General features: G+C 42.4%; 1 protein-coding gene across 2 annotated transcripts in view; it reads left to right on the forward strand.

Moving 5' to 3' along the window:
- The window catches only part of LOC141166648 (prolactin-releasing peptide receptor-like), a 731196-nt gene extending 721044 nt beyond the window's left edge, over positions 1-10152 (forward strand). For both annotated transcript variants that reach the window (XM_073653548.1, XM_073653547.1), the window contains one exon: positions 5735-10152. In XM_073653548.1, coding sequence (XP_073509649.1) covers positions 5735-6356 — 622 coding nt within the window. In that variant the 3' untranslated portion in view covers positions 6357-10152. The remainder of the gene's footprint in view (positions 1-5734) is intronic.
- Positions 10153-16019: the final 5867 nt, after the last annotated feature.

Genomic DNA, 16019 nt, shown 5'->3' on the forward strand with positions numbered 1-16019 from the left:
CCTGCATCTTGTTGTTCGGGGGACGTTAGAGGCAACAGCAGCTTCAAAAACTTGTCTGCTGCTATGACAAGGCTTTTTTGCCGCTGCTCTTTTAACCTGACGTAATTGCCTGTAGGAAAGAGTCCTCAATTTGCCCTTATCAGCACGCACACGTGTGTACTGTGAATCAGCTACATACTTCTTGATTGCCAAGACACTTCATCCTGATCATCGCACAACGTTGATTGTAGTCATGCCTTGACCTAAACACTCCACAATTTGTTGCTTCTCAGCAGCCGACACATCCTTTTTCTTTCCCATTTTGGCAGAAAATGTAGGCTGCTTAATAATGTGGGACAGCCTTCTTAAGTAGTCTTGCCTTTCATTGGACACACCTGCCAAACTAATTAGCACAGGTGTCTGCAATTGCTTACAGTGATATAAAGAGCCCTGACACACATCACCATCAATGAGTTTAACTGACAAACAAACAAATTCTTCCCTTATCACTCCTAAACACTTTTTGCATAATAATTTGGAACACAGTGTACATGTGCTTTTCCACAAAACACCAGTGGTTCACGTAGTGAATCTTACAGTTCTAACTTGCCAACCGTGGTCTGTATGGAGTTGTTCAATAAAGGGCCCAAAATTAAGATAACATAGATGGGAGAGGTCTCTATGAATAGGAATTCCTAAGTATTTGATACCCTGTGAGGGCCAGGCAAAGGGAAAGTTGGACTGGATAGAATCCTGTATGGATTTGGGGAGGGAGACATCGAGGGCCTCAGACTTCGCTGCATTGATTTTAAAATTTGACCATGTAACAAAGTGATCTATTTCAGCCATAACAGCAGGGCTGGATATATGTGATTGAGTGATATATACTAGGACATCATCAGCAAATACAGAGCACTTGTACTCGGTGCCTCCCACCTCAATCCACCTAATATTGGGGTTATGGCGAATTGATGAGAGCAGGTGCTCGGTCACTAGGATGTATAAGAGAGGGGACAGAGGACATCCCTGCCTTGTCCCATTGGTGATTACGAAAGGTGATGAAAATGTTCTGACGCGCCCCCTGGGCCTTGGGACACCCGGAGCCGGACCCTTTTTGGTGGATGCTGGTAGTTGTAGTCTCCATGGCGGCAACCCGGTTCCGTGGCTCAGGGCGGTCAAACCAGTGGCGGAACTATTTATGTGGTTTTGATGTTTAAATGTCCGACTACGCCACCCGTGGATTGCGGTCAGAGTGAACCGCCGCTGCAGGGCAGACCGCTGAGGCTGGTGTTGTGGGTGCAGCAGAGCGTAGCATAACTCCCCACGGGAGGAGTATAGCCTCAGGGCAGTGTATGCGGAGGATGGGGGTGATGGTGCAGGGCAGCAGCAGTAACGACACGGAGTCAGTGATGCAGTTCAGGGCCTTTACTCACAGTTCTTATTATTCAGACCACGTCTGCAGGTAACGGCTGCCCACGTCGTACTGTGCTCACCAGGTGAGGGGCTCAGACAACTCCCAGATAACTTTGGAGCGCTTCAGGACCCCCTTTGTGTGTTCTTTGTCTGGCCTTTCTTACCAACCCTTCTGTCCGGCTGCCTCGGGCCTCCTCTTGGTAAACTTGGCGCCAGTTTCCCTGACCCTATGTGGTGCCTTCCTAGCGGGTGTAGCGAGGGGCTGCGCCACATAAAATGTCACAGCCTCCGGTTTCTAGCTGAGGGTCGTTTCCCGCCTCCACTAGTTTCGGGGACCGGTCTCCCCCTTTGGCCTGACCCCTCCACGCAGGAGGATTCGGGCGTGCGGTGGCGACTTGCCCGTCCGCACCCCTGGGATCCCTTCGTTCCTCGTTCCTGGAGCCTTCTCCGCTCCTCTTCCTTCCTTCTCCCTCTTCCAGGCCTGGGCCTCTGTTACTAGGCCCACCTCCGGAGCAGAGCTCATGCAGAGCCCCTGCTCCCTGTCACTTCTGCTCAGACTTCTCTGCACTGAACTAAGATGGTGCCCACCTTTTATACTCCCTTCTCAATGCATCCAGGAACTGCTTCCTCCCTGCTCCTGCACTACAGGGTTCCCCTTCCTCAGTGTTCCCTCCCCCCACTCCAGCCAGGGACAGGGACTGTCGTGCCCATCTCAGGGGCATATTGGTCGCCCTGCCCCACGGCAATGTGGTGTAATGCATGCAGGTGTCGGGTCCTGATCCACACTCCATCCTTACCTGAGAGTGAGATATCACACCTCTGGGTGAGGTGCAATACCTCTGTAGCAACCGAGCCCTCAGGGTGCTACAGTTCCATTTATCTTCAGCCTAGGTGACGTATTGCGATACAGGGCCGTGATTTTGGCTATAAAAGGGTCCCCTAGACCCCTACCCCAAACTTTTTAAGAGAATAATATATGACGTGCCAGGAGACTCTATGGAATGCTTTCTCAGCATCCAACGAGAGTATCTAATTACAAATTTTTAACTGCATCTAGCCCAGGAAATACTTTGTGCCTAGTAGCAGTGTCTGCTAGTCAGCGGATTATCCCGGCTGTTAAGCAAGCTACACCACCTGTAGTTTGGACACTTAATTTTTTCAAAGGAAATGCTTCGGGACCACGGGATACTCAGTGAAGAGCATCAGGAGGCACCCCAAGGCATAGGGGCTGGGACTGGCAGTAGGATGCCTTGCGGTGGACAGCCGAGCTCGATCCTTATAAAAGCTTTTTAACTGCAGCAGCTTTAGTGGACGCTACTGGAGCTGGAATTACGCAGCTGCTGGCATGAGACTTGCCCTCCAATAGATCCTTGTAAATGGATTTAAAGTGTATTCATTCAAATTAGAGAGACAATTTAAATTAAAAAGCTTAGAGCTGCCTCCACCACAGGGGGGCTCGCTCGACCCACCAGCGAACAGGCACCAGTATTGGGAGAGGGGGGCTGGCCGTCAGGGTTCACCGCGGCTCTGGCACAAACCCGGCGACACGGAGGTGGCACGGGCAGGAGCGGACTGGCCGTGTCGGCTTCTCACTTTTTGGATTTTAGAAGGGCATGACATGCCTATATCTGTGTCTCCACCTCCTTTTACTCCTCCACCTCTTTTCTTATCGCATGACTATATGTACTTGTCACTTTTCCATGTGTTAGTTACGTCTTCTGAGCAGTTTGTCAGCTTTTGGACACCTTTGAAGGTGTTTTCTATGTGTTTCTATGTGTTTTTGTATGCCTGCCATTGGTTTTAACGGTGTTCGAAGGTGTTCGACGAACTCGAACACTACGGGGGTGGGTCAACACTACTCACTGTGCCTAATAAAAGATATTACAGTACAACTGTTTGTGTGTTACTAGTTAAGTTATTTTGTGTTGGTCTATAAATGTGACTTAGCTAACGATGAAAACACAATTTATCAGTAATCAATGTAGAAATATGAGTCATTCCAAAGGTAATTACTTACTTTTCTTGTAACTTTACATGTCAAAATCTGATCAAGTTCATAATTAGCAAGCAGCAATATCACATTACAATTATCTATGAACCACAACAGTGCACAATTCCGTGTTGAGAGATGAGAGTGTGTAGTGTCTGTGGATAGCAGTAGCTCACTCGTCAGCACTCTCGATTGCAGCAGTGGGGTCCTGGGTTTGGGTCTGACCAAAGTCAATTTCTACACTGAGTTTATATGTTGTCTGTTTGGGGTTCCTCCAAGCTTGCTTTAAACTGGGCTTAAATGGAACCTGTCACCAGTTGTCTTGCCTTATCACCTTTAAAATCATATACATGGAGTTCCTACAACCCCTTTATGCCCTCAGAGGTGCCCCTTCATACCTCCAAAAAGTGTTTTATTCATGTCCCGCACTGCATGCAAATTGTTCGGACCGGTTCGATGAGTGAATGCAGATCAAGCTCAGCGCCACCTCGGTTCCTTGAAACGCCTCCTCTTCTATCCGGAAGGAAGTGGATGACATCTCCTACATCATCCACACAGTGATCGAAGTCTCACACCTGTACAGAGGAACCAGAGACCTGCACAGGTGCGCCTCACTCTGCCCTACTGAACATCCAGGGAGCTGGTGATGTACAAGCGTAGCCGAAGCAAGACTTTGAGCACAGTGTGGATGAAGAAGGAGATGATATCCATTCCATCCAGATAGAAGAGGCGGCGTTTAAAGAGACCGGGGCACACTTAGGGCAATCTGGATTTGCATATCGGATCGGACCACACAATTTGCATGCAGCGAGGGATATGAATAAAGCACTTTTTCAGAGATATGCAGGGGCACCCCTGAGGATATAAAGAGGTTGTAGGAACCCCATCTCCATGATTTTAAAGGTGATGGGCAGGGTTTATAAGGCAAAAAAATGGTGACAGTTTCCCTTTAAATTTCATGCAATGTACCAAACATTTTCTAGCCACCACAGAAAAGCAGATAAACCAATGCCCCTACTAGGCAGAATTTAAAGCTGAGAAGGTAGAAGATGGCAAGGTTGTCAGAGTTAGGCTACTGGGTTACACAGCGACTTGGACTGCAATTAAAGTTTGCTCAGTGTTGCTGCTACATCATGGAGTTATAGAAGTGAATGAAGTCGCGTTGTGACACTTACACTACCACAGCCTCATCAAGCAAGTTGCAACAAGTCCAACTAAGCCAGATTTTTAGCCACTTGCATGTCACGGTCACTGTATTGTTTTTAGAACAATACGACCCCATTCTCTTCTATAGCATCACGATGGCCAACAGCACTGAGTGAGCTTCAGTCACGTAACAGCTGTCGCAGCCAAAGTCGCCATGTAGCTCTTGTCATACACTTTATTTCTCTGAAATGTAAAGGCATCTCTCAAACTGGAGGCACAGGCAGCAGGCTAAGGCTATGTTCACACATGTTGGTTTTTTTTATGTCACAAATCTGCAGCAAAACTGAACTCTGGCAGGAAATCAGCAGTGTCAAAAATGCAGGTTTTGCTGCGTTTTTTGATGCGTTGTTTGTGCATTTTTTCACTGTCCTTCTGTCTCTATTCATGCATGTACATAAAATTCTGTGAAAAAACCCATTACTTCCTATGGGTGAAAAAATGCTGAAAAAACACTGAAGGTGACATGCTCTATTTTACAAAAACCCAACCAAGGCACAAAATGCACAACAAAAAAAAACAAGATGTGTGAACAGAGAATTCTGGTTTCTCATAGACTTTGCTGGAACTGCAAAACGCAGCTGAAAATTTGCATAAAAATCTGCAGCAAAAAACGCTGAAAAACCCAACGTGTGTGAACATAGCCTAAATGGGAATATTTACTAGAGCGAACAAGTCCCTTACGGCATGACATGCATGATATTGCAGTTCACACTGTTGACACCATCTTGACTGAATTATGGGTTATTGCAATGATAAGATATATTCTTCTGCCATTAAAGCAATTGTCTTATTAAGGCATAATGAAATCATAGTGTGTATTCCAGAACTCAAAACCCCATCCATGAGCCACAGCAAAAAGCTGTTATCAATGTACTTATAAAAATATCACAATATCCCAGCCCTTAGAAGGTTTGTGAAGTTTTCACCCACAATACAAAATAATCCTCATTCTGAGACTCATTAGAATAACACATTAATTAGACATAAAATGACTTTTATGCCAAATGGCACAAAGCTACAGCGTAACTATCCAGATTACTGTAAGAAGTAATTAATGTTGAGAGATGTTTGAAAACCCAACTAATTGCAATTTGACAGCAGTTACGAGAAGCTCTAATTATTTGTCCTTTTTCTGTCTCTCACAAGGTACTATGCAACTGTACATCCTTTGAAGAAAAGAATAACTGTCACCACATGTGTCTACGTGCTGGGAGGGATCTGGCTCCTGTCCTTCGCTTTGGTTGGACCTGCTATTGCTCATACTTATCATATAGAGTTTCAACAACAAGGCTTTACTATCTGTGAGGAATTTTGGCTTGATAAAGAGACAGAAAGGTTGGCCTACGCCTACAGCACTCTGATCATCACCTACATCCTCCCTTTGTCTGCAGTGTCATTATCCTATTTTTGTATCACGGTTAAGCTGAAGAATAGAGTGGTCCCGGGCCACCCCACACAAAGCCAAGCAGAGTTTGATAGACTCCGCAAGAGGAAGATATTCAGGCTCATTGTTTTGGTGGTAACAGCTTTTGGAATATGTTGGCTTCCTATCCATGTTTTCAATATTATCCGGGACATTGACATCAATCTCATCAACAAGCACTATTTCCTTCTCATTCAGCTTCTCTGTCATTGGTTTGCCATGAGTTCCTCTTGCTGCAACCCATTCTTATATGCCTGGCTCCATGACCGATTTCGCAGTGAGCTAAAGAAGATGTTCACCTTTAAGCGTAAAATTATCCCAACCAACAACTGTGTGAAGCTCTAAAAGTTGCCTAACCAATGGTTCCTGGTGGAAACAACCTAAGGCTTTAAAGCCCAACTTAAAGTAAACCATCAGGCTATGTTCTTATGTCTTTTCTATGTTCTTGAAGTCACTAAATGCTTTTCCGATAGGCATGCCATGATCCATAAATAGAAAACAAGTGTTCTGTGGTTCTTTGGCAACATCTCCAAATAGACAGCCACCGAAACTTTGGATACTTCTCCAATTTTGACAGAGGAGGCTTGTAGTTCTTTAAAAATCATAGATAAATTACTGGGGAGTAGTTGGATTTCTCTACATATGACAACAATTAACTCCAGTAATGGTGTGATTTTGGTATATTGGACCGTTGTGGCTGGTCAGTTCCCCTTCAACTACAGTGAACCATTCACCAAGGAACAGCGCTGTTATTATTATAGAAAACACTTCAGAATACAGGAGAATAACATTGATAATAATGTGCCTTCTAAGTGAATATTACTTACATCCTAAGGGCTGATCCTTATTGTAGACATATTGCTGCCTGGTAAACTTGTACAAAGATGCTGCACTGCAAACTTTCCTGAGCTTGATTGTGTTAAAAGTTAATTCGTTAAACAAACTCTCATCTGAAACATTCGATCTATTGCTTTTCTTGCTGTAAATGTAAACCAATTATATATCCATTCCTGATAAATGAATATAAGAGTCAAAAAATGGAAAATACATTTCTTTAATAATCAGAAAACAAAAATAAAATTTAAGAAGTTAATATTTCATTTTTGTTATCAATTTAGCATAATTTTTGATAAATTAAATGATGTAATCGAAAGCAGTCTAATTTTATAGAAAATGAGAACAATCCAAGGATTTGTTGTGTGGGTGAGTCATACCGAAATTGTAGTTTTCAACCTTAAAGAAATATGGTTTTCTAGTTGTGTATCTCAACGCTAGTCTGCAAAAACCTCCACAGGTATATTCTGTAAAATTGCACAGGACTTCTTTCTCTACAATAGATACTCAGATTGTAACTAATTGAGGGTACTTTGAGGACTGGCATTGAGAAACACTAATCTTGTCCACAGGTCATACTCTTTCATACTTTGCCACTTGGTGGAATCTCCATCTCTTTGACCTGAGAGATAACCAGAAGTCCCTAGAAGAAACCGATATGGAAATTGATGAAGACTTGCTATCACCAAACCAGTGTTTCCTGGATTCACAAAGCTATATTCCTGGAATTACAAAGCATCAGTACTTACCACTGTAATACAGGAGAAAGAAGGAGTTTTGGTATAAATATATAACGATTTTATTCAATGCAAAAAGTCAAATACATACAAGGACATCACAAATACAAATGGATAAAAAGGATGTTTGAAAGGAAAAATGGGCCTCCCCCCAAAAAAGCAAGCCACTTAATAGTATCACCCTAATGGTTAATGTACTAACAAATGCTCTAGTGAGGTATATAAGTTGGGACCAATAAGGGACGGGGTTAGTACCATGTGGGTGGGAGAGATATGCAGTCAGTCACGAAATGTGAGCCATTAGGTAAGGCAGTACACATGTGACACCTAGACCACTAAATATGTCTCCAACTCCAAGAAAGTGCAGTAGTGCATAGGAAAAATGATATTCTGCCAGAAGAATAGGGTTGGTATATATGCACTACTTACCCCTAGATAAAGCAGACAGGCTATTTGGGGATGGGTTGGTGAGCTTCCCGACGCGCGTTTCGCGTGGAGGCTTCCTTGCTTTCGCAAGGGAGCATCAGAACTTACCACTGTATCTGCATTCCACTCACATAGTGCTACTTACTTAAATTGATTGTCCTCTATTATACAAACTGTCCTAACAGCTGCAGACTAGAAGGGATCTGGATTTGGGAAGTCATCACCAAGCTGTTACATTTTCTCCTTCAGAGGATTATTGGTGATAATCCATCTGAACCTAGAGCTCTAAATAAGGGTGGATCAGAAGGAAAGTCACCAGAAGAAAACAGTGTAGAAACATTTTGAATCACATAACCGACAGTGAGATACCCACTTAAAAGCATGTAGTGTAATAAAAAAACATTACAAGAGACATTGTCTGCAGTAATGTCTCTTGTATCCTGGGTGGATACATCTACTTTGCTTAATATAAGTGAATCCACTACCATGCCACCTAAAAAAAAATAATGTGAGCACTATAATATGTTCCCTTCAGTAGGTTGTCCACTACTTTAACATTGATGGGAGTTCCTTAGGATAAGTCATCAATGTCTGGTCAGTAGGGGTACGACACCTGGTGACCCCGCCGATAAGCTGTTCCTGGTGTCAGTAACAAAGCTGGACAATGCAGCTCCGTCAACTATATAGTGGTCGCGGCTGGGTATGGCACATCCGCCTCCTATTCAAATCAAAAGAGGACGGATGTGCAGTACCCAGCTACGGCCACTATTCTGTTTATGGAGCTGCGTTATGCAGCTATGTAACTGATCAGCTCCAGCCACTGCCGCCACCAGGAACAACTGATCCGCGGTGATGTCGGGCGTCACACCCCCAATGATCAGACAATGATGGCCTATAAAGTAGTGGACAGCCTCTTTCAAATGACAACTTTCTTTCACATTTTACTTGCAAAAAGACATCAGAGATAACACAATCTTTAAAAATGTTCTTTTCCATAAATTCCCTGAAATCTAATTTACCCTTATTCACTGAGAATCTTTATCCAGGAGACTTTTATCTGCACAATGCTGAATGTGTTGATGACTTTTTGGACAAGTACAAAGGTGGTTAAGAAGCTAAGAATGAGAGACATAGAAGTGCACTCACTATGTCTAAATGCATCGGATAGTTAAAATGATTTTGCCATTTTCTATGTGCTCTTATCTATTGAATAAAGGGATATTTAGAGACTGGGGAATCTGAGAGCAAATCTATATTATAAGTATTGATACCAAATGTAAAATATACTTCTTGCCCTTCGTCACCAGGGCCTCCTACTAACCTGCACTTTTATCTTTCCATTGTAGTTTTTCTCTTCTTTGGCTTGCAAATACTGATGCAAAATACTGAACAAAATTGAAAAGTGTAACAATGGCCTGAAGGGGAATGATTCACTGCAGTCTCAGAATACTCCATCAATTTCAAGCATTTTTATAGTGGCTATTCCTTTGCAGGTTACAATGGCAATTTAGTTTACTTTGGGCTCTAACATTATACTCAGTACAAAGCTATTCTAAGAGATCACGAGGAAACTTTCATTTCAATGGAATCTCTCAGATGGAAAATGCACCACTGAGTCATCATACCATTATTTTTTGGTGGTTCAAAATATATAATTTGCTTTTCTGTTCCTACTTTGCTAAATATAAAAAGACAAAAATGCAGTATTCCTATTAAAATCTACAATATACCGTACTGTGCAAAAGTTTTTAGGCAGGTATGTAAAACTGTAGCAAAGTAAGAATGCTTTAAAAAATAGAAGTGTTAATAGGTTATTTTTATCCATGGTCAAACTGCAAATTTAATGAACAAAAGAGAAATCTAAATCAAATCAATATTTGGTGTGACCACCCTTTGCCTTCAAAACAGCATCAAAGCATCAATTCTTCTAGGTACACTTGCACACAGATTTGAAGGCAGGGAGGCAGTTCCAAACATCTTGGAGAACTAACCACAGATCTTCTGTAGATGTCGCTTATGCAAGTCCTTCTGTCTCTTCATGTAATGCCAGACAGACTCGATGATGTTGACATCAGGCTTTGGGGGCCATATCATCACTTCAACTACCTTGTTCATCTTTAAACTGAAGATAGTTCTTAATTAGTGATGAGCAAGCGTGCTCGGTGAACCCTTTCACCGAGCATGCTCAGGTGGTGCCCAAGTATTTTTGGTGTGCTCGACAACTATGTTCGAGCTGCCGCTGCTGCATGTGTCGCGACTGTTAGGCAGCTGCGACACATGCAGGGATTGCCTAACAAACAGCCAATCCCTGCATGTGTCGCAGCTGTCTAACAGCCTCGACACATGCAGCTGCGATGGCTCGAACATAGTTGTCGAGCACGCCGAAAATACTTGGGCACCACCTGAGCATGCTTAGTGAAAGGGTTAACTGAGCACATTCGCTCATCACTATTCTTAATGACATTGGCTGTTTGTTTGGAGTTCCTGTCCTACTGCAGAATAAATTAGGAGCCAATCAGATTCCTCCCTGATGTTATTGCATGGTGGATAACTATGTGACTCCATTTCTCAACATTGAGGACATTATTAATCCTTACCAAATATCCAACACCATTTGCTGACCTGCCGCCTCAACCTTGCAAGGAACCTCCACCATGCTTCACTGTTGCCTCCAAGACATTCATTATTGTTCTCCAGCCTTTCGCAAACAAACTGCCTTCCTCTTACAGACAAATATTTCACATTTTGACTCATCAGTCAAGAGCACTTGTTGCCATTTTTCTCCACCCCAGCTCCTATGTTATCATCCATAGTTGAGTAGCTTAATTTTGTTTCCATGTCCAAGGCATGGTTTTTGGACACAATTCTTCCATTATGAACAATAGATGGTTTTAGCTGATGGCACCATTGGACAACTTCCAATTTCAAAGGAAATAATCATGATGTGTTTTTCATCTGCTGTATTAAGTTCTCTTGGCAAATTACTGTGTCTACGGTCCTCAACATACTTCTTGGTGTTCTCAATGCTGAGAAATACAGGCAGATACTTATTGATAATGCAATTCTATCTAGGAGGCATCTAACTGGCCCTGCATATCTGCAGCAGGACAATGACCTCCAAACATGTAGCCAATAAAAAGGAGTCCTGGAAGTGATGATATGGCTCTTACAAATGCCTGATCTCAACATTATTAAGTCTGTCTCGGATTACATGAAATAACAGAAGGATTTGCACAAGTCTACATACACAGAAGATTTTCGGTCAGTTCTCCTATATGTTTGGAACAATCCCCCTGCCAAGGTCCTGTAAAAAATGTGGCAAGAGTACCGTACCTAGGGGAATTGATGCTTTGATGCCTTTTTTCAAGGCAAATGATGGTCACACAAAATATTGACTTCATTTAGATACCATAGAATCATAGAATCATAGAATGGTAGAGTTGGAAGGGACCTCCTGGGTCATCTGGTCCAACCCCCTGCTCAAAGCAGGATTCACTAGATCATCTCAGACAGATGTCTGTCCAGCCTCTGTTTGAAGACGTCCATTGAAGGGGAACTCACCACCTCTCGTGGCAGCCTGTTCCACTCATTAATCACCCTAACTGTCAAAAAGTTTTTTCTAATATCTAATCTGTGTCTCCTCCCATTTAGTTTCATCCCATTGCTTCTAGTCTTTCCTTGTGCAAATGAGAATAAAGATGATCCTTCTACAATGTGACAGCCCTTGACATATTTGTAGACAGCTATTAAGTCTCCTCTCAGTCTTCTTTTTTGCAAGCTAAACATTCCCAAATCCTGCAACCGTTCCTCATAGGACATGGTTTGCAGACCAGTCACCATTCTGGTCGCTCTTCTCTGAACTTGCTCCAGTTTGTCGATGTCTTTTTTAAAATGTGGTGCCCAAAACTGTACACAGTATTCCAGATGAGGTCTTTTGTTCATTCGATTTGCATTATTAACACTTCTATTTTTGAAACAATTCTTACTTTGCAGCATTTTTTACACACTTGCCTAAAACTTTTGCACAGTACTGTACATTATGCTTTCAATTTTAAGACATTATAAGCAAAAGCTTCAAAAACAGAAGCCCTTACAAGGGCTATCATTGTGTAAAACAAATCATCAGACGGAACAGAGGTTCCTAATTAGTGTCATTAGTGTAATTTACTTGTTTGTTTGTCTCAGTGGTGGTCCGGCCTGTAAAAAGACATCTTCAAACTCATTAGTGGAGGAAATAGAAGGAAAGGAGGAAAGAGAGGCCATATCAAAATTGCAAAAAATCAAACAATTATTACTTGTAAGTGCATGTCTTTCAAGAGTTACAACTACTTACATCATCAGTTTTAGCTCATTTTTATAAATTGATCTTCACATGTAAAAAGACCATTAATCTTCTATTAGCTTGTGGTTGATCCTCACCTCAATAAAGAGCTCTTGAATTAATTATGTTCTTCAGTCTTCTGTTCTTTATCATTCTGTCTATAACTTTATTTCAAAATCTCAATTTGCTTTAGATTCTTTTTGATGAAAGTAATCCATAAAAGTAATATTTTATGTACCTATGGGAATGAGAAGATTAATTTGAACAGAAATAATTATAACATCCTTCATAATTTATGCAAAGTGTACAATAATGTGAAACTCCTTTTTTTGGAAATAAACCTACCAATTGTGTGAAATGGTGAACTCTGAGACTTAAAGAAAAATGTTTAAGTGAAGGAAACATGATCAGAGACAAATTAAGACATCCTACATTCCCAACAACCAGGTTTATAATGATGAGCAAAAATCCCTAAGACAAAAATACTGTCCATACTAGTACAGGAGTTTCCAAAAAATGATATCCTTCCTTCTTCCAACTCTATCGTAGGAGAAAAGAGAGGCAAGAACTTTTGCCTGGTTCTTCACTATCCAATTTATTTGCTTACCTTGCAGTTCCTCTGAAGAACTGAAGCCCTCATTTATGGATCCCATTGCAGTTGCATGGTTTACTTCCACATTATTGACTCTTTTGGGTCCACTACATGGTTTATATAAGGGAATGACAAAGCGTGTAGGAAATAAAGTCCACATGCCAGGACCGTGTGAGCTGCCAGATAACATTGACTATTCAAGCTGGAGATAAACGGCTGCACCAGCAATGAATTAAAAGCTCTAAGCTTAGACATTATCACTATCTGTAAAAGAGCTCACAAAACCCATTAACAAGTAATGCTTCACCTGAAACCTGTCAGCTTCCTTTTTTTGTTCATAATCACATCTGACCTTGCCTCCACTTCCACGTAACGATCATAATTGACATCGCCAACTGAAATCCATCGCATGTCCCCATTTTAAATGACATCAAATTGTATCTAAATGGATTTGACAGATTTTACAGTTATATTAGAAGTAGTTTGTCCTACAACATAAAGAGATGATGTTTCCCTGTGGGAAAAAATGCCGTATTTAAGTAACATTGAGCCAAAGTAGCAGATGTTATAGGGGTGGATTACTGCTAAGCGTGTAATTACTGATCAGAATAGATGAGGTACCTGTAGGAATGCAAGAAAGGGAGTAAAATACTGGCATCCATATTTAATAAGAAAGCATGAACATGCACTTGAGCGTATACAAGTGCACCAGATGTGATAGATAGATAGATAGATAGATAGATAGATAGATAGATAGATAGATAGATAGATAGATAGATAGATAGATAGATAGATAGATAGATAGATAGAGGCATGTGCATTCTCTGAGATTAATAAAGTAGTGATCATGAGGTCATTTTTTATGAACTGACTAGTAATCCCACTGAAAAGTATTACAGCCATCCTTTTGGCTATAACTGTGCAAAGCAGTAGGTAGTGTTATTTGTAGTATTATTAGCAGGAGTAATAGTATTAGTAGTAGAGGGAACAGTATTTTGGTTTTAGATGATGAACCTAAAGAGAACATTGAATTGACAATGTGATAAATAATGATGAGAACATGAACACATATCACAATTCTACAACCTGTGATTGCTTTATAACTTGTTTAATAGAATGACACCAACCTTAATTCAAAGTAAGCGTGAGTGTTACAGTGGAGCCCCATGGGCCGGTTGCCACAGTAGTGTTGCCTCCTTCACCGGAGGTGATATTATGCTTGAAAGCAGGAGGAGCTCGACACGTCAGGTAAACCCCACATGCACACACAGGTTCTGATCCCTGACCTGAAGGGGGAGCTCTACACCCTATTTTGGGGAGCTGCCTTTTCCGGCTGGGGAGAGGAGTTAGTCAGTGAGTGTGAGAAGGAAGGCAGAGGGGGAGAAAGCAGCAGAGGGAGAAGAAGAAAGTTCTGGGGAGCAGAGCAAGTGAAGAGCTCACCCCAGGCAGCGGAGCAGAGGATGCCAGAGTCCTGGGTTGTACGGGCATTGCACGTCCCAGCAACCAAATCTGGGGGACAGGAGATTGCAAGTTTCCTGGCCACAAGCAGAGGCCCGGCAGCACAGCGGTATAACTAGAGCCCGGACCTGCCCCCAAGACGGCAATATCCGTTATAGGTACGCACCACCTGCTAGTACGGAACTTAGGGCAGGAGTGAAGAAAAGGGACCGCATGATAGCTCACAGGCAGCGGGGCCTGCAACGGAGAAGCACAGCAGGCAGGCCTCCAAATTCACCTGACAGGGTGGACTCCGATTGCTTCCAGGCTGACCGGACCCTCCTGGACCTAATGACCAGTGCCCCAGGCTAAACAGCTTTTTCTGCAGTAAAGGTAACCGGACTGCATTCCTTGTGTCTGTCTTCTTCTTCTGCACCTCCCCGCAGCTGTGCTACCACCTCGACGATCATCACTGCTGCCGCCCTGCTCTCTGCACTCTGTTTCCCCCGCCGCCATCCTTCATATAAGCTTTCTCAATCCCTGGGGGCCCGCTTCACCAGTGGGAAGTGTTTCATCCCAGCTGCTATACCATCTATCCCCCAGGGTCTACATGCAGCGCTGGTCATCCCTGACCAAGCACCACAGGTGGCGTCACATAAAGACTACGACTCCCCTGTAAATACTCCCTTCATCTGCTTGGCCAGGGCAACGGAGCTGGGCCTGTGACCTCCCTGGAAGACTGCTGACCAGGCTACTGAGAACCCTAGGCCCTTACGGCCGCTGCATTCCCATACCTTTGGTAGACCATAACTACCACAATAAGGGCCTCCCAATAATTCCTCACCACTGGATACAGCAATAAATAGCCATTAGAAAAAGATATCAGACCACTAACTAAAGGTACTCCAATCAAAGTCAGATGGGCAGGTTGCTTCAGCTGTGGCTGTCAGCAGTGCTGCTTGGCTTTGTCTTCTAATTGCTTAAAGAGAATCTGTAATATTGGTTTTTGCTATGTAATTGTTAGTGCACATTCGATGGGTGTGTGATCCTCTTAATTGTCTGCTGCTAAATTAGATATAAGTTGTATGTTCAGACTGGCAATTAAACAGATGACTACCAGATGGAGTCAAACATGAATTATGTTTATTGCGCATATTACACAAACTTATATAGCAATGATTCAGGGGGTTTCCAATATGCCTTGTGATCATGATTATAGTGGGATGTTACAAGTATTGCTTGTTTAGTTCAAGGTTCAATCAGTGTGGCCAGCATCTTTATTATCTTTCTTGTCATGTTATTCGTATCCAAGTAATTAAATCTATTAGCAAATCCCAGATAAAACAGATTAATTTGTCCGTGAAAGCAGAAGTATATGAATTTCCCATCTGGTCATGTCACATAGCATATAGACTTTGGACCGAGACTGGTATAGTGTGATACAACATGTAAAAGCCATTTTGGATATCTGCAATTCTTAATACATATGTAGGTATGAAGTTATATATACATATAACCAACATATATACATATATATCCTTAACATAATCTGAGGACAGAATGAGGTAGGGGTTAAAACACTGAATTCAATGATGTGTGAAATATCAAGTTGTATGCTGTTGTTTACTTACACAGAAGGTTTTATCACCTGGTGATTATCA

This window comes from Phyllobates terribilis, unplaced genomic scaffold, assembly GCF_046119375.1.
Source record: "Phyllobates terribilis strain yellow unplaced genomic scaffold, ASM4611937v1 Scaffold_11__3_contigs__length_659146591, whole genome shotgun sequence".
Taxonomy (NCBI): domain Eukaryota; kingdom Metazoa; phylum Chordata; class Amphibia; order Anura; family Dendrobatidae; genus Phyllobates; species Phyllobates terribilis.